Below are 19,549 nucleotides of genomic sequence, written 5' to 3'. Positions count from 1 at the left end.
TAGCAGCGAGGTTTGGGCAGGAATACATGGAATGGTTTCTTCTAAAAGCTAATGATGGCAGCAAGTGCCACTGGCAACACCTCTGCTTTATAGAAGTAAAAGCAGCATTAAACAGACAAGAGTAGCAATGCAGCTGTTTTCTGGTGCTTGTCCAGAAATGCCCTCAGATTTTTCTACTTTTCAAAGAAATGCAATGGAAGAATATATACTTTTGGGTAGTCAACAGCATTTACAAAATTGCTTCCCCAGACCAAACTCCAAGCATCAGTGTTTCTCCTTTATCAAGAAGTCCATCTGTACTTGGCTGTGGTAGAGGCAAGAGGATGGAGGATAGAAGCTCCCTGGGGGAAATTCCTAACCCACAAGACTTCTACGTGCTTACTACTCTGAAATCCTCTGTGAGCCACAGCCCTTTCCCAGAGTTTCGGAAATTGCACTTGATGTGATAACAGCCCATGAGTTTTCTATTTTGCCTCACAGACACACCTGCAAGTTGTTGCTTTTGCATCCCAGGACAATGCAGGCAGCTAGACTGTTACTGCAGTAATAATCCCATCTACCTACTTACACCAAGATGCTTACTGTGCAGCAACGTTGCCTGTGTGGCTACAGCACAGGACAGTATTACTAGTGAGAAAATGAACCAACCAACTTTTGGAACTGTAGGAGTTCCATTCATGTGAAAACATCAACCTTTTTCCATCATTCTTTGTTGACACGATGAAGAAAACGTGTCCCACTTGTGTGGTTGGAAGGGACAAAACAACGACAAATAAGAAAACCTGTAAAACACAAAACCTGGTTGAGACATGGTGACTTGGATGTGGCCATTTCTATACAAAATGGTAGATCAGAAGTCAAAACCTTGCCATCAAGAAGACCAGAAGCAAAGGTGCTATTTCCATCTGAGATCTTGGCCAAATTTCTGCCTGTCATTGTACAGGTAAACAATTGTATGAGAAAACATTTATTGCTCCTATGCTCCTGCACTACCGAGACCAGGAAAAGTGCCTCAGGGGTGCAGCAGCTATCATCAACATCAATGTCAGGAGAGGACAAATCTCAGATTAAGTCAGGACTTCACCCAGCCTAACAGGAATAACAAGGTATAGCTGGACTCTGCAGAAAGTGATTGTCACACCATTTCAATGACAGCAGAGAGGCCTCTCTCACAGAGGTGAGGAGGGCCTGGCTCTGTGGCACATGGCAGCCCCAAGACACAGCACTGTAGAGAACTGTTATTTGGTTCCTCTCCAACAACTCTCCAGCCTGCCCATAGCAGCACAGCCTTATGGTGTGTTGGCCATTCCTCTCAGCTTTGTATCATCAGCAAACATGCTGAGGGTACCCTGTCTCTTCATCCAGGTCACTGATGAGTATGTTGAATAAGACTGGACCAAGCACAGATCCCTGGGGCACACCACTGTCTACAGGCCTCCGACTAGACTGTTCCACTTACCACAACCCTCAGGGCCCTGCCATTCAGCCAGTTCTCAGCCCATCTCACTGTCCACTCATCCAACCCACACTTCCTCAGCTTGCTAATGAGGATGTTATGGGAGACATTGTCAAGTCAGTCTCTTCTTGCATAAAGAGAGGTGACAAGTGCCAGTGTGATCCCCAGTTCCCAAGTCCTATTCAATTCCCTATATTGTAGCTTAAAAGCCAGCGAGATGCTTGAAGAGTTGAATTAGGGCTGGTGTCCCAATTCCCTGTTTTGCTCTAACTGACAAAGCCCTGCCATGCCTAACAGTGCTCCCAAACACCAGCTCAGTGAAGTGGGACAGGACCCTGAAAGAGAGGAGAGTTACAACCATGAGGCATTAAGGAACCTGCTCCAAACAAGCTCCATTCAATACCTCTTCTGCTAAAGAGCTACATGGAGCCTACGATCAAAGGAGGGAAAAAGGAGCTCCCCTCTTGCTTTGATCCCTGTTTAACATTGAAAAAGCCTCCCAACTTTTTTTTTTTTTTCCATGAAGACATGGTGTAGAAGGTTCCTTTTTTTCTCACTCCCTGCATACAAAGACACACACAACTGGGAAGTCACCAAGACACGTGCACATCTACAGTGAATTTCATCATGGGGCTGCTTAATTCCTCCCATTACAAAGAGAAGATTGACCTCCTTGAAAATAAGAAAAACACAGTATGTTCTAAACAGCAGCTGTAAAGAAATTTCACCAGAATCATCACTGTTGTACCATTCAGAACATCAGGCAACGAATTTAAAGTCTTTCACAGAGTAATGGCATTGGTAGAGAGACTGTGTAACGCTCTGTTCAGAAACCATCACCTCTTGCAACTTAAGGCATTAATCCAGAGGCAGTATAAATGATTCTTGCCTTAGAGGCTGCTGGTGGCAGGTGAGAGAATGACAGGGGAGCTGAGAAAGGCATTGATTACAGAATCTGGAAGACAGATATGTGGCAGAAAGACAAGAGAGCAAGAAGCAAACCTGGAGCATCTCTGTCATGCATGTAACAGCTCTTGATCAATCTGACTTCATGTAACTGCCCACTGCACTGCAACCGTAGCGTATTTTAAATGACAGGCTGGCTACATAAATTCCTGTGGGAGGTGGTCCCCCCTCTGTGACCACAGGATATGTAACCAAGGGGCGTCAGTAGTGTGCTTCGTTAAGGGTAATGGCTGCAGTACAGCAGAGGAGAGGCGTTACATGAGGCACTACATTCTCCACATTCCTGCACAAGTGTGCAAATAGCCAGATGTGCCCTCAAAGCACTAACTAGCTGCCCTGGCTGTGACAGAGGAGGCTTCTGAGCATGGGGCAATGCAAACATTATCAAGAACCACCAGCGGCATGACTCTGATCGTAAAGACGCGGCTGATGCTTCTGTCTTCACTTCCAGGCAACCATGCTTGGCACAAACACTTGCCACCCAAGAACAGTGAATTTTTACTTTCTGAAGTACCTGTGCCAGTAAATAATTATTCAAGTGCCTGCAGGAAGCAAGTGCCCAGCAGGCATAAGCATGTTCTAATGTCAGTCATCCAAAAATTCTGAAGAACACTCAAAAAGACACAAAGAATCACAACTTTAAAACCACTTTCTGTATTTTCTAATACATAGATTATCACACCAACCTCTGCTCCTGAGCATTTTCATGCAGCATTGTCTTTTGAAGTAGAAGCTGTAGAGCACATCTTTCCATACCTGGACCTCTCCAGACCTAGACAACTCCCCCAGCTCTACACATCATGTTTGGCTTTTTTGGGTTGTGGTTTTGGGTTTTTTCTAAAGTTTAACAGCCTTCAGTCTGTTTTTAACTTGAGGCACAAATGGTTGCGTTGAAGTTTTATGGTACTTGCATTCCTGCATAACCAGTGTGCCTGAGCCCATTCCACACCGCTAAAACTTGAAATTCTCCCATTCCTGGGATGTTAGCAAATCAACTGGATGGCTACCTGCACCCATTTACCACATGCTTTCATTCCACGCCGTTCAAGAGAGATTGGAACTCTACGTGGACTTCAGAAGAGCCTCTGCAAAGGGCCTAGACTGTACTAATTTAAGAATACAGAAGATTCTTATTGTCCTACCAAAGCGCTGGCACAGATGCAGCGTGATGGAGTTACAGAATGATTATTATTTACACATACTGCAGTACACCAAAGTTAGTGTCAGATTTAAAAACAGGGTGGACAGTTAAATACAAGATGCACCTTAATTCTAGATACTACCTTCACTTCCTTCAACAGATGGTACTACAACAATTACCTTAGGACCAGAAAAGTTCTTGAGTCATTCAGAGCAAGTATACAGATAGGAAATAATATGCCTCTTATAAACAATCTCATTGGTAAATATAATCTGGATGACAGAACCAAATTGCTAATTTCTCATCTGAAATGAGAAGCTTCTCAATTGAAGCAAAAGATACATGACATGATGAGGCCAGCCACAGATGAAATTGGAACCCATGTTTCTGAGTTTGCAAAGTGACTTTCTTATGTTAAGATGCTGGACCACAGATTGTGTTATTCTGATTCAGTTTTTAAGCATGAAATTATACTTTTCAGACTCAACATATCTAAAATTAATTACACATAATATATTTACCCACGTATATATACGCTGTGAAAATAAACACTTCTCTTGTGTGTGATGTGAACCTGAAAGATTCAACAATTCCTAGTCTGCAAGCGCTGGCAGCACTGTACCAAGTTGCCTGTGGCTCCAAAGCATCTTGCAGAGGGAGGGTGGGTTGACTGGGAAGAGACCCTGGATTTCCCAGATGGCTAGGCCCTTCATGGCAGGAAACAGCAAGGGGAAGCCAAAAATAGTATATACTCTCTGAAGCTTAGTTTCTGAATATGAATATGTATACTCTATTGTCTTGCATGGTATTACCTCCACATATGTATATGCATCTCCCACTGGAACAGCCAGTAGCAGTTCAGACTGCCAGAAAATATTGCAGTGCCCTTTGTGATCTAGCTGCTCATATGAATGTCCTGTAAAATTGTTTTCATATTGATGGGAGCATTTTTGAACAGAAGAACTTAAAAGAAGGTGACCATATCCATCTCACTACAAAGTGTTGTAACTGGTAAGTTGGATTTAGTTTGCTTGGGCAGGAGTTTTCTGCAGATCTTAAAAAGCTGATGAATACTAAGCTGATGTCTTTCACAAGGGTTCTTCTCCACACCATTGTTTTCATTGATCTGACAACTTTTTTTCTGGTTAATTTTAATTCATTCAAAACCTGGTCTGGTGTGTGTGGTGCCACAGAGTACCTCTGCTCACAGCCAGAGTAAGAATTAAGTGGTTCCTTGTTATTTGTTATGTTATAAGCATACAACAACTGGAACGAAACAACAGAAAAGCCAGATTTGCAGATGCTTCAATCATAGCACAACAGTCTTTGCTAGACTTGATTGCCAGCCTACAGGAAACAATGGAAACTCTTGCATTAGTCTTAGTGAGATTTAGATCTCTTCCACTGTAACCTAAGTACAGGTCTACTACATGCTGCATCAGGATTCTGACTGCTGAGCTTTACCCTTTCAATTAATCTCTGGTTCCTTAGGAGTTTAATGGTTAACACCAAAAATTAACTTGTTTCCTAGGAAATAATCACCACTGTCTTTAGTAAAATTTGGTTAGGATTAATCTTTTTTGATGCAAATGAATTTACCATCTGTCTGATGAGTGATGGTTGGCTTCCTCCAGAGCCAATACAATGCAGAGAAAAAAAACCACTTCCATGGTATAAACTATGTGACCTACATGGATGTATAACTTTTCCATGTCGGGAAATGTAAGAAAAGCCTTTTTCTCTCAGCTATGAAGAGATCCTAGCATGAACAGGTCTGATTTAGATTACCTACCCTGTTGACATCTGTCTTTGATCAGACACTCCCACTTCAGGTGGCCTGAGCTGGCCAGAGCAGACAAACATTACTAGTCACTTTTCCATAGCCACTATGTTTAAACAGACATTAAACGGAAGACAGCATCTGTGGAATAAACAATCTAGTCTTTTCTCCCCGTTATTGTTGTGATATGAAGTCAGTGGCTCAGCAATCTGAACAGAGACACTTTATCAAGCCCTTACCTTTGGGGATAGTAATCTGACATCCCAGGTCACAGTCCTGCTGTAACTGATAAAAAGCTACTTCCTGCAGCCGAGCGCGCTCCAGCTCCGAGAGGCTTTGAACGGGAACTGACTTCAGCCGAACGCTGCGCCCTGACATGCTGTTCCAAGTGAAATCACCCTACAGGAAATCAAATGGAAAAATATGAAGCATCATATGGTATGCACAGTTTAATAAACAGAACCATCACTTTTACTGCAAGAGAAAACAACACAGGTCCTCTTTGCTAAAAGGCCATTTTCTTGGACATCTCTAACCTTTCAAATATCTTTGTTTTCTTAAGAGCAGCATTCCTTAAAAGGAGTACAGACATGCAAACCAAAAAGTCAGCTCTCTCTGAAACCATTTAATCAAGCATTGTTGCAAAAACATTAGGATTCCAGTAACCATAAAGCACAAAGGGGGAAAGGCGGGGGGAGGGAAGCACCCTTGTCTGCTTTTCCTAGTTTTCTTTCTTTGTACAGCGCTGTCATCACTTTGTTCCTTTCCCCAAAGTGTCAGTCACATGTGCAGACCTCCACAGGTCCGTGGACAACACACACCTTATCTCCTTCAACCCGCTAACCCCACTCCATCAGGCTGCTAAGAGAGTACACAGGCAGAGCCCCTTCTCTCTTCTGACACATCCACTCCCCGCCTTCTGACGACACGATGTTTAGACTATGATCAGCTAAAGAAAAAGCCGTTTCACATTTTTGAAAAGCCATAACAACAACATTATGCGTTAAAATTCATACAGGAAAACAACATGAGATATGCTACATCTCTGTAAGGTACCAATTATGCTTGGAAAGCAAATCAAAAGCTTTAGCTGTTCTATCTCCCACCTGTGATAACATACACAAAAAGCTATTCTCTGAGCTAGTATTTAGCTGGGGTGAGAGAAGCAATCATCAGTCAAAGAAGTGGAAGCACAGAGACAAGCTTTAAAGCTGACAATTAACTTCAAGCAAGAACTCCAGAATTCATCAAAGCATCATCAAAGTGCATTTTAGCACTACAGAGAAAGACAGAAGAATTTGTTTTTCATTCTAAACATGTTAAAAAATAAACATCCAACTCGTCAGTAGGCACAACTTGATGCAGCTGTAGATAATGGAAAAAAAACCCTCTGATGTACATCAGCTGAGCCATAAAGTGAAATCCACCAGCCTGCCCTTAATCACTACATGGCAGGCTTAAAATTAATGAACTTCCCTCTTGTTTTAAATGCTCACCTTCAGTTTTGAATCTCAACACCTGCACTTTCCATGCACATTCATTTCTTTGCCATTCACTCACACCTCATCTGTTCTGCACACACCTCTGCAGTCAAAGGGTGTCCACTGGCTTTAAGACATTGGCTGAAGCTCCTTATTATGAACATGAGCCGATTTTTACTTTACTTAGCAGCTATGCATCCTGTTGTATGTAAACACCTTTGTGCATATTTTGCCTATACACATGTACATCTATGTGCACACCTGCACGTGCATTTGTGTATACACACACATGCACCTATATATGTGTGCCCATGATGGCACACGGGTATTCACATACACAAGACAAAAAGCGTTCACAAATATGCAGCACCATTTAGCAATACAGATCAAAGGCTTTACATACTAAGCACCATTCCTTATGATGTACAAGGTATGTTTGAGTTCATCACAGCAAGTTTTTTCATGGCATTTTTCTGTACATCATTAGGCAACCATCACAGATAAACCTGTTACCTCACTGTGAACAACTGCAGAGCTGCATACTCAATGCATGTGCTGTGCTAAATATCTTTATGGCATTTATATATACATGGGACATATATGCAAACTCCTGTGCTAGCTCAGTATTTGACTATAGGAATTTTCTCCTTCAATTTTTGCATCTTCATCTATTCTTTTTCTAGTGCAAGCTAGGTTTAGTAATCTCAAACTAAAGGTCTGCACGGTGACAGGAGTCAAGACGATTAGCTTAATTAAGGCAAAACCAAAGCAGCAGGAGTCACATAAACCTTATTTGCAAAACTGCAAGTAAACATTTACATTTTTGTAAAAGCTGTTGTCATTTATAGATAAAAGTGATCAAGAACAGAATCCTCCACCAGACAATGTATACTAAGAAACTAATTCCTTTCCATCCCCAATAATGCAAAAGAAACTTTACAAGTACAGAAGTATGCAATTCAATCCTCATGAACATGTAACACATAAAATGTTCCACAGTCAGAACAGTACACAGAGAAATATAGGTCTCTATGATAGAGTTTGGATGCTTTTTATCTTCTCTGTTTCTACAACAATAATATCACTGGTATGTCTACCATAAAAAAAAATCAGAGATAAGTTAATTTTGAAACAGGAATAGGAAGTAAAAAGGATCCCATTGGACAGTGCTGAGGTAACATAATACTGAACACTGCAAACTGTCTAGGACATGTCCCCTTCCCCTAGAGCACAAAAATGAAGATGGAGGTATGTGGGGCTTTTTGGAGCTATCACAAGTAAAATAAATATTCCTTACCTGAACTTTACATGGACACACAAATCATTGCTTTTTTAAATAAAAAACATGAAGGGCAAATCTAACTCTGGAGGTAACTGTGCCTTATCTCTGAGGTAGCTCCATAACGACAAGGTAGGCAGTGAGCTGTACCACTGCAATATTGCAGCTCAACTATTACCACAGAATCACAGACTAGTTTTGGTTGGAAAGGACCTCAGAGACCACCTAGTCTCAAACCCCCTGCCATGGCCAGGGACACCCTCCACTAGCCCAAGTTGCCCAAAGCCTCATCCAATCTGGCCTTGGACATTTTGAGGAAGGAACCAGCCACAGCTTCTTTGGGCAGACTGTTAGCCCAGCCAAACCAGCTGAACCACCAGCTGTGGTCCAGCCCTGACTTAGTATTCTGCCAGTTAAAGGCTCTCTGCACAGAGCAGTGCTGCTTTATATGAGCAGAGAACCAGCACTGGCTCAGGAATCCTACCCGGGATAATTTTATCTTAATATGGGAACACCCCACCTTGGTTTCTTTTAATAGGTCAAGGGTTTAAAACCAAGCAAAAGAAGAAAGCCCCAACCTCCCTCCCCCCCCTCCAAGATTATAAGGGCTGTTGCTTCCAACCACGTTTTCCAGTCTGGCAGACAGCAAGCTCCCAGCACGTCCCTGTTGCTCACTGGGTTGACCCTGCCTGGCTAAAAACAGTGCAATGCAAGCTCTGTACCTTCCAACGCCATGACAGGTCACTGCGCGGCGATAAAGAATGTGGAATCACTCTGTCCAGCTTTTGTGCACTGAAGAAGACATTCCTCTTATACACTTGATGGGTTTGATAAAATCTCTGCTGGGTCACATTAACATAGGGTTTTAATATGCTAATAGAACACATGAGTAATTAACTAAAATAGTTTTGGAAGATCATGTGCTATGGCCAGTGGAATCTCCTAATCTGCTACAGAAGTGAGAGGCTAAAAAGAAAGAAAAAGAAGCTTCCTTGAAAAAGTCTGTTTTGTTTGGCAAATAAATATCACTGCTTCCTATGAGCCAAGGCACAGTACTTGATAATTTAATATAGTCAAAGACTCCTAGGCTTTGCATGACACAAGGTACATTAAAACCCTCATCTTCCTTTTACGGCACTGCACAACTTTACATACAGCCTGTAAATTACTGCAAAGTCAACCAGGCTTGGGAGGCATCCAGAAAAGTCAAGCTCCCTTGGAGAATGGGTGCTGGAGCAATTCCATCAGTCATATCTGCCAAAAGCTATTCTCCACTCTGTGGGGCAACCAAAGGAGGGAAAGGGCAGGACAGACACAGAGAATATTTTCTGTTTCTCTCTCTACATGACGAGGAATATTTCACCAGCCTACTTCAACATCAACCTGACAGAGCTCCTTGCAGAAGCTTACAAGTAGCAGAAGATAGGTTTTGAAATTCATATCCTGCATATGTGTTCAGACATACATACACAGCTTTTTCTCTATTATTTAGATTGTAGGTCTAGAATATGACCTGCAAATGGCTCTTTTGTCTCCAAGAAGAAAAAGATAAAAAAACCCAAAACAAAACAAAAAAGACAACATACACCAGAGAGGAGTGGAAACAAACTGGGATACAAACTGCTAACTGGAAGGGTGCTTCCATAACTGACTTCCACAAACCAGACTAAAAGTCTTCTCTGGTGACTTCTACCAACCAGTCACTTCTTTTCTCTCACAATTCTTCAGCTTCAGCTGCATCCCACTAGCATCTTTTCAAGTTCTTGAGTCAGTAACTACAATACCAGCACAGATGACTCAGCAGAGGAGATGACTGCCTAACTGCATCTTGTACCTTTGAATAACCTGTTTTTTCTTGTCCACAGTGATAAGGATATTTTAAATAAGATGCAGGCTACAGTTCTAGTAATATACTTTCTAGCACTTTTTTAACGGGTTGCTTGTTAAATACCTCCAAAATAAAGTGGTACATCCTGACTTAAGTAACAGTATGTGCTTAAATTACTCTTAAGCATGTGCAGACTATTCTTGTGTACCTGACCTCTTTCTCCTGAGCTTCCACCACACAGTCTCTCAGAAGTCTTTTAGTGAAGCCTTGTTCTCCTGTCCTCTGTACAATGCAGAGATCAGTTGACAACTACTGTAAGGAATCCTGACTGCAGTTGCCAGTCTATGGGCAATGACCAACGATCTCTACAGAGATTCAATCTTTAGTGAGCAATGTGGATGATGCACAGGGTGGGAAGTAAGAGCACACACACACAGAGGGCAGTTTTAGATAACAGAAATTTTAATGCAAGATGGAGAAAACAATTTTTATCTTTCCTGCATTGTTATCGTTAATGACTCTAGTCTGAACTAATTTAGGTAAATGCCATTATCAGATTAGCTGTCTACTTTTCATCAGTCTTTTGCTCAAATCCATTTGAAACCGCTAAGATCAAAAACAATCATGTCTAGTTGTTTTTCTTCTACCCTAGCAGCACTTAGCTCTGTGCTTGTATTTAAATGAGTCTGCACTGTAAAGAAATTCAGCATTTTTGCATACAAAAAGACTACATTGCAAATAACATGGCAAATATAGCATTACATCATCTTAATTCTGTTTGCTTAATTGCTTCTTTAAACTTTACAAAACTGCACACCACTGCCACTTTATGAACCTTTCGCTTACCTTTCATCATTTATTTCTGCTCTCTCTAAAATTATTTTCAGACTTGTCAGGCATACACTCTCCCAGTGTCACTGTGGGTACAGGTAATCCCTCTCTTCCTCACTTCCCTGGTGTTCCCGTTAGTAGGAACCAAAAGTAGCTCTGAAGCGGAAGCCTGTCGCTCGGGTGCAGCTGGATACTCTATCACACGAAACTAGTGTACATTACCCTGCTCTTGACAGGAGGAGAATTAACAAGGGGGAAATGAACTGTGTTAAATATCCATTTTAGCTCTATGTGCAGTTAAGGACAGACTGCCTACTCCCAAATACGAAGGAGCACAAGACTTGCTGCATGATATCAAAGTGTTCAGAGGAAGATCGCTGAACATGGGTGAAGAAAGCACGGGCCCTGACAATTAATCTTCATTAAGAAAGGCTGACTTCATTAAGGTTGTTATCTAGGGTGACATCCTGTTCCCCTTGACGTCAGCAGCAAAATTATTAATATGGGAAGAGAGTAAAATCCTGCACTGGAGTTTGGAGCCTTGCACTAAAGTTGCCTTACCTCCTGCTATACTGTACCTATGGCTATTAAGTAATGGGTGTACAGATCACACTTTACAAAGCAGTGATTTGGATATCAAAACTATTTAATGGCAATTAATATAGCCATGGTGTTGCCAAAGACAGACGCTTCCTCACTCCCAGCTAGCATCCTGTCTCACTCCCAAGACTGGAAACCCATGTACTTGTGGTCGGTACTGCAAGACAACCCCTGGGGTACTCTAGAAAGCTGGTATGCCCCACAGGGGAGGCACAGATCACACCCACAGCAGAAATGCTTCATCCTGCAAGAGTAACACCCGGGTAAAGACAACACATTTCAGAATATTACAATGGTGATTTCCATTTATCAGGAGGGGAAAAAAAAATAGTCCCTCTAACTTTAGTCTAAGGATAAACAGGGAGCAGAAGAATGATCATGCTTTCACAGCAGTATTAAAATTGCTAAAATAAAGGGGAAAATATTTCCTGTTCTTCTGCAATCAACCTCTCCAAGTTTTCCAAATGCCTTGGGATACAGTTTCATGTTTAGAATATTTAAAAAGCATTCTCTTGAAAAAACTGATGTGTAGCGGAGATTTATTTCATTCCTTTTCTGACATTAATAAACATGAATGATGTACAAAGGTATTGCCTAGCAAAATATTCATCCCAAACACACCCACTCTGTACTGAACTTTTTACACATCCCAAAAAGCCAATCTCCAGAGGACAGAAAGCTCCATCAAAATGGATCAAAATACATGTACAAATTTTCTGAATTTCTTACTTCAGCAGATATCAATATTTTCAGAGGAATTTCTCCAGGAGCACCACAATTAGAACCAGAAGGGGCCAAGTGCTTTTTTGGAGGTGCCAAAACAGAGACAGAACACCTTAGAAAGCCTAGATGCAACTATAAAAACACAGTTTAAATTTTCTCAGTCTTCATGTAAACAGATTTTTGTGCATTTTTGTTAGTAAAGCTGAAATGCAGTAATTAAACCATGGCAGACCACAGGAATGGGCTATGCTATTAAAGCCAGAGGTTTTATCGATCTCAACAGAAGGGATCTGGGACAGCCTGTGTGGATTAAGAGAAGAATTCTTATCCTGAAAGGGATAAAAGTTCATACACTGTATATTTGGAGAGGTTGGTGCTATGTTTTTATCATGTGTTAAAAGAGTTTCCTGCTTCAAGGAGGAATAACGTGAACCCTGCAAGCTAAAGGCAGCTGACCCAAAATCAAATACAATAGCTGCACGAGTATTATTTTTAGTGGCAAAGCTGCCTTAAATAGACCCCGCTCCAGCTTCTGCGACCAACACTAACATGCTCCTAAGAGCCCTCAGCGTTCAACTGCTCGTGAAGCCAAACAAGAAACCACAAGCCGTGACAGACCAAAGAATGGCATGTCCTCTCGTGTCCTCCCTGAGTTTTCCAAGTCAAGGAAAGGGTGGGCTCCATCCCAAGGACAACCTTTGCTCGATACTGCAGGCTGCGTTATCCATTCATGCCATCTATTCACCTTGCGCTCTTGCTGGAGGCAAAGATTTCCAATGAGATTCTGGAGACGAAATAGTGCTCTTTCTCCTGAGCCTAACGAGATTAATGTTAAGCATAGGAAAACAGAAGGCCACAGCTACACACTAAATGCATTTAAACAATTTAAACAACTACAGCCACACGTGCTAATTGTAGCTTTTCTGGTCCTGAAGTAGTACACGATTCCCCTGTGAAACAGTACAGGTCTGTGCTAGCACAGCACAGCAAGGAACCATTTCTGTCTCCAGTTAAGTATTAATGTGAGTGCAGCCAGTGCTTTGAACAGTCCAGAGTGGCATCTATTTCTGTTATGTTCAGCATTAAAAAAAACCCTGCCATGTTTTAGAGAGAAGTATCTCCTGTTTGAAGGACAGAATGCATGTGAAAGAGCAAAGACTGTAATTGCCAAGCACGCAAAAAACCTATCAGTCTGAGTATTGTATAAAAGGCAAAAAATGTAAGTTTGAGTACTTTACCTCATGAATTTTAAGCTTCTAAGATACATCTAGATTACATTATCTGGCTTGAACACGCAGCCAAAATCTCATCATGAAGGAAAATAAAATTATTAATTTAATGACTCCAAGAACTGGGATTTGACTAATACTTAACTCAATACAAACCCCTATTCTTAATGTTCCAAGCAGTTCAAAACAGTGCTTTCTATAAGCTGATGGTACTTACAGAAAGGGGTTTTGGTATACGGAAAACCAAATCTGTTGTGCATGTGGAAAGTAGCCACTCTAGCTACCTACACCCCTGGTCTGCTTGGAACACAATTCTGGTTTTGGGCCCCTCACTTACACAGGCATCAAGGCCCTGGAACGTGTCCAGAGAAGGGCAGCCAGGCTGGTGAAGGGGCTGGAGAGCAAACCTTGAGGAGCGGCTGAGGGAGCTGGGGTTTGTTTAGCCTGGGTAAGAGGAGGCTCGGGGGGGACCTTATCACTGTACAACCTCCTTTCAGGTAACTGTAGAGAAGGGTGGGTGTTGGTCTCTTTGCCAAAGTGACAGGTGACAGGACGAGGGGGAATGGCCTCAAGCTGCACCGGGGCAGGTTAGATTAGACATTAGGAAAAAGTTCTTCACCAAAAGGTTTGTCAGGCATTGGAACAGGCTGCCCAGGGAAGCAGTTGAGTCACCATCCCTGGATGTGTTTAAAAGTCTGGTAGATGACGTGCTTAAGTTTAAAGAAGACAGGTATGGTTGGACTTGATCTCAAAAGCCTTTTCCAACCTAGTGATTCTGTGTGATTCTAGGGTTTATTTCTTCTCTTGGGGGGAGAGTAGGGGTGAGTGTGATTTAGTTGATAGGAACAAAATGCCAGAAATCTCCAAATATTTACATTTGGAAGCAGAGTGAGCGCTCAATTATTTGGCCAAGACACTGGACTCAGGAAAAGGTCTGTGCTACCTGGCTTAGAGCAAGTGCTTGAAACAGGCTTTATCCTTATCCCAAGCAAATGCCCTAAATCAGGAGGATACTGACTACTCTAACATCCACCCCTACTACTGTGTTGAATCTTGGTGGATACTGCTTGTGCCACAAACTCATACAAATGGCTGCCTCTCACAGCCAACCTGGACACCTCCAACAGCAACTGCCCCCTCACTCCCTACCGTGACCGTGTCTGCTCCCACATACACATTCTCTCTTTCACAACCTGGGCTGAAATAAAGGTGCTGTAGGAGCCGTTTTCCTATTTCAGGATGTTTTCTTTGAGCCATGAGTTTGTATCGCCAGCCAGTAGTGCTGAGGTGTTAGCGATGATGTAGGGTACGCATGCTTCCAGGAGGCAGGGGCAGGCACATTTCAAACACGTGGGAAATGAAGAATTAGCTTTTAGGGATTAGGAGCTTTCACTTCACTTGCTGCACAAGTACTCCACACTCTCAGTTTTGGTTTTATCGCTCCCACACTATGTTCATACAAGCGCCACCCTGTCCTACATGGATGGATGTCAGCCAGCTGAGGAGCAGTCTGGACCACTGAGTGAGTTGCAGCGCTAAACCAATCTACTCTGGTTTACTGGGATTGTTTTTTGCTTTGTTTTGTTTTGCACACACACACCCTTTTTTTTTTTTTTTTTAAATATCTGGCATATCAAATTCTACCCACCGTGACAGGCAGCTGTTTAGATGACTCTGACCCCTACCCATTCCGTGATTCAGTGACTCTGTCACTCTCCTGAAGACCCTGCAAAGACAATTCTCAATGGAAAACCTTAGAGAGGGAGGGAAAATACAAGAAGTCTGACAACTAGGGAAAATATTGTGAGTGCAAAGATGTGGCTCTGCCATTACTCCTCATCTATGTAACTATCGAAACAGCGCACGCTCTCTTCTTGCAATGCACAGCAAAGGACAGCACTTCAGCTTACTGAGATGCGCTACTTCAGCGTTTCTTATTAAAAATATCCTGTTTGCACAGAAGAATCTGCTGACTTGCCACTAAGTTAAATGCCAAACAAGAGTTTAAATATATTTTAAGAAGCCACCTCAGCTTCACTGGAATTACACAACCTACTCTGAATACATATATATATATATATATATATATATGGCTACAGGTCAGATTGATGGATCAGTGCACATACCTGGAAAGACCACTGAAGAGTACCTAGACACTCAGCACTGTCTATTAACACGGGGGTTTGTTAAAAAATGTGGCATTCTAGAGCAAGAAACGTAAAATGGCTCCAAGCAAATATAAATACAGTGCTGAAACATCAATTTTCAGGAGAAAGGTACATTTTGTAAACTGCCCCTCCAACTTGAGGCATTCCGAGTTCAAACTCTGTGCCTGCCAGACAGTCCGCGACTTCTTTCTTTGTTTTTAAGCAGCACATTTACTTTGGACAGAGAAAGGGAAAAATAGCCCATAAAGTTCCCACTGTTATGAAAAACAGAAACAATTGCTAGAGTTACAAGCTCCTCGTGGACGGAGCCAGAAGATGAACAGCTCTTGGTCTCTACTTTCTCCAACGCAGCTAACCCGAATTTAAAAATGCAACAGTAACACAGTCACGGCCATAAAACCTGATGCTTACAGAAACTGTTGCTTGCCAAACTGAACCTATGCAGCCCCAGCTGTCCTGCCATCAGCTTTCAAGGCGCCACTGCCCTCAGAGTATTTTGCCCACAACTGCCCAGGTTATGGAGCCTTCATGCACAGATCATAGAGAAAAGGATAAAAGTGTCACCACTGACTTCAAAGCCAGCCACTTGGTGATGCCACTCACATACAGATCAGCTTAATTATGCAGTTCAGTTTAAAAATGTGACGCCACTTCTCATTCCTTAGTTTCATTCCTCTCGGTCCAACTATGAAAACAGGCAAGGTCATCAAACTGGTCTGAAAACAAACATTATTTGAGGGCTCTCACTTTGTCGATAGATCTCCAGAGCATGGTAAGTGGTCAGCAGTACCAATTTTCTCCCCCACTGCGTCAAAGCTGTTCTGTTTCCTTCAAACATAGCTAAAGCATGTTAAACCCGATGTCACCGCAAACAAACACCACATTCAGCATACGATCTCCATCACCTTACCTCTATCACACTACGTATGAGATAAATAGCAGGTAAGGAACACGAATAAAGTTCCCTTGCTTCTTCAGTGTCCTTTAATATTTGATCAACGCAGATTTGAATTAAGCACTCAAATCCAGTGCTTCGCAAAATAAGAGTAAGGTAAGAATAATGTCCTCGCCCTGAAGCTCTGTTCTGAGCCTCTGAGAGAGAGCCCAGCTGGAGCAGCTGACTCCCAGGACACCGCTGCCAGACATCATGAATCTTAGGGGAGAAATTTTGATCTCTTAAATTTCCTCTGCTTCGAAGCAAGCCAAGAGCCCAGCCCAGGGGAAAGCCCACTCACACTGACAAGTCGTGACCGGGTTCCCTGCTTCTTATTCTGGAGATGTCTTGAGACAGTGCAAGGAGTGATGAGGAAGGGGCAGGTGTCCCCTCAAAAATACTTCTCCCCCGTGGCTGTGCAAGCTCAAAACTGACTGGAGCTGCCCAAGCTCTCCCTGTTAGGAACAGCTGAAAGAGTGTTGGATGCAGCTGCCATGGCTCCTTGGAGCACAGCGAGGAGCACTCGGTGGTTTCTGCCTGACCTCCTCGCACTGTTAGTTTGCAGCTTTTTTAAACACCTTTGAGAACTTTCTACCCAGACAGGCCAGCTATATTTATAACATGATTTTGACAACCACAACACAGAGACTGAGCATTTTACACGGTTTGCTAGGGAGAAAAAATCCTTGATAAAGGTGCTGCTTCATAAATAATGTCTGTCATGTTCACAGTCCCCATACACAATGCTGTCATCTATAGTGCGTGGGCAGGGAGCGGAGGAAATCTGTGAAAAACAAACAGTGAATCACCAATGATTTTGATGGCAGCTCTGCCCTCTGTGGCATTTCACCAAGTCATCATTCAGAGCAACAACTTTGTTTCTCAGCTGGCACGACTTCACGCTTTATCGGATTGCTCACAGAACAGGAGAGACCACAGGCTAAGAGTTCATGGCAATAGCAAGGGAGACTATGTAATTATCCTCCCCCTAGTACATTCACCCAGATGCTCTGTGCACCTCTACATCCAGGTAGGCCAACTGCCATGCCACCTGCCGAGGTATGAGAACCTGCGCTCAGGGCACACAGCCCTCCCCGGCTCAGCATCTCGTCCAAGAGTCCTGGTCCCACAGCAGCAAGCACAGACATCAGATGTCCCTCATTTCAAAGCCTTATCCAAAGCCCAGGGAAATCAATGCATAGGTCCCAGTATCAGATCAGATTAGGCATCAAATACTTAAACTGTGAGCTTCTCATTTCCCTTTCCAGTCTCTTTTCACACACCACTACCCAGGGATGAACGGTGCCAAGGACAGCCGGCACGCTGCACACGAAGCATGCCACGCAAGATCTGAGGTAAAAAGCCATCTCTGCTGCAAAGATAGATGAATAACCTTCACAGAAAAGTACTGTCACTGACTGTGCTTACATCTTAACACAAACCCAGAGCACTGAAGTTAAGATTTTGCTCTCCCTGCCAAAATGCTGTAGCTGGAGATCAGCGTCCTGCTAGTCATCCTGTAATTACGCCGCACATTTGTAGCTCCTGCTGCAATCTCTCCTCAGAAATAAGCTTCCCCAGTCCATGTATCCCTTGTGCCATTTTTCTTTGAGTTTCCTCTAACAAGCAAAACTCTGTTATTTATATAACTGGAAATGGGGACATGCTCCTTCATGAACCCGCTCACTTCAATAAAGGAACTGCCATTTCCAGGCTCTGCATAGCAGCCATCCTGAAAGCAAAGAACCTAAAAATCACCAACCTTTTTTGTGGCCTGCAGAAAGATAATAGAGCAGCCATGGAGAATCCAAATAGTCTGTCACCTTTGTATTTATAAGCTCCAGACAAGGATCCATTACCTTGGATAAAAAAATATGGAACCAGATTGGAACTATAGGCTCCAGTTCCTATATATTTGAACTACAGGTTGACAGCCAAGGGTTTCCATCTCAGAAACAGAGGAGTCCAGCAACACTTGTTGAGTTCTGCTTTGAACCAGGGTACTCTTTGCAAAAAAAAATAAATTGGGGTCCTTTGGGGTACACTGTCTATACCTAGATAATCTAATTTTTATATCATTCCTGTTAGCTACCAGTACATCTGGGGAATTTGTTTTCTCCATTTCAAACTACCGTTTTCAGTAATGCACAGCTTTGTATTTAAAAATGTGCTTTTCAGGGTGGAATCTTATAATACCAAATGTTCACAGTTTATGAAGAGGTTATAGCAAATACACTCTATCATCAACCAAATGGAAGAAAACAAATCACTACTGTTGTCTACTTTAGATAATTCCTTCCCAAATCACTCAAAAATACTCAAAATTTAAACTGAGCTTGGCCTAAAATCTCATTAAGAAACTAGTTAAGTGATCCTGATATTGTAACTTGATCATTTACAGATAAGGAATATGGGACTTATAATTTGTTTCTTAATTATGCAAAATTCCAAGAACTTCACTCACATGCAGGATTAGCAGAACCAAATTAGCAGGCAGATGATATTTCCTCTGACTGCTCTTTTGTTACATCAATGACCAGTGTTGACCACAAAAGCCTCACAGGACTTTCAAAAGTAGCTTCAGAAACAGAACTGACCTAAAAATCTCATTTTTTTTCAGTGGAAAAATATCAGGCTTTTGTCTTAAATAACAGTCATGAAAGGTGCCTTCTGTGGAAGGAAAAAAAAACCAAAAATCGTTGCTTGGTCAAAAAGCTCCAAAAAATTTGCAGCTAAGAAAGAAGAGGTTTTTGGTCCAAGCCACTCTGGGGTGTACCTCGTGGGAGCTGCAATTCAAGTGCCTTGCGTGCTTGGCTACCTTTCCCCCTGTGAGCTGGGACTCCTCTGACAGACCCTTCCTTCACCTCCAGTGATGGCACTGCACCATTAAAGTCTCTTATGGCTCATTAAAAAGAAACTGGGGTATTAAAAAAAAAAAACCCACAACAAAACACCAAAACTAAAAATCCCCAAAGAACAGCTTCTGGGGGACATGCAGAGCTATTTTGAATAAAAACACATTTCATTTCTGTATTTCCATGAAAAGTAATTGAAAAATGATGACTACTTCAACCTTTCCTGGACTCCTTTTGAACTATACTGGGAAGCCCCGGAGATAAACAGCTTATACACA

At 42.4% G+C, this 19,549-nt stretch overlaps 1 protein-coding gene across 1 annotated transcript in view; it reads right to left on the bottom strand.

The window, feature by feature from the left end:
- The window catches only part of ARHGAP6 (Rho GTPase activating protein 6), a gene marked incomplete at both ends in the record, with an annotated part of 331,990 nt that overhangs the window by 58,183 nt on the left and 254,258 nt on the right, over positions 1-19,549 (bottom strand). The window contains one exon of the mRNA XM_084275292.1: positions 5,583-5,742. Coding sequence (XP_084131418.1) covers positions 5,583-5,742 — 160 coding nt within the window. The remainder of the gene's footprint in view (positions 1-5,582; positions 5,743-19,549) is intronic.

Source organism: Gallinula chloropus (genome assembly GCF_964237585.1).
Source record: "Gallinula chloropus genome assembly, chromosome: 1".
NCBI lineage: Eukaryota > Metazoa > Chordata > Aves > Gruiformes > Rallidae > Gallinula > Gallinula chloropus.
Note: the sequence above shows the minus strand (reverse complement) of the source record. Positions and strands in the feature narration are given on the sequence as shown.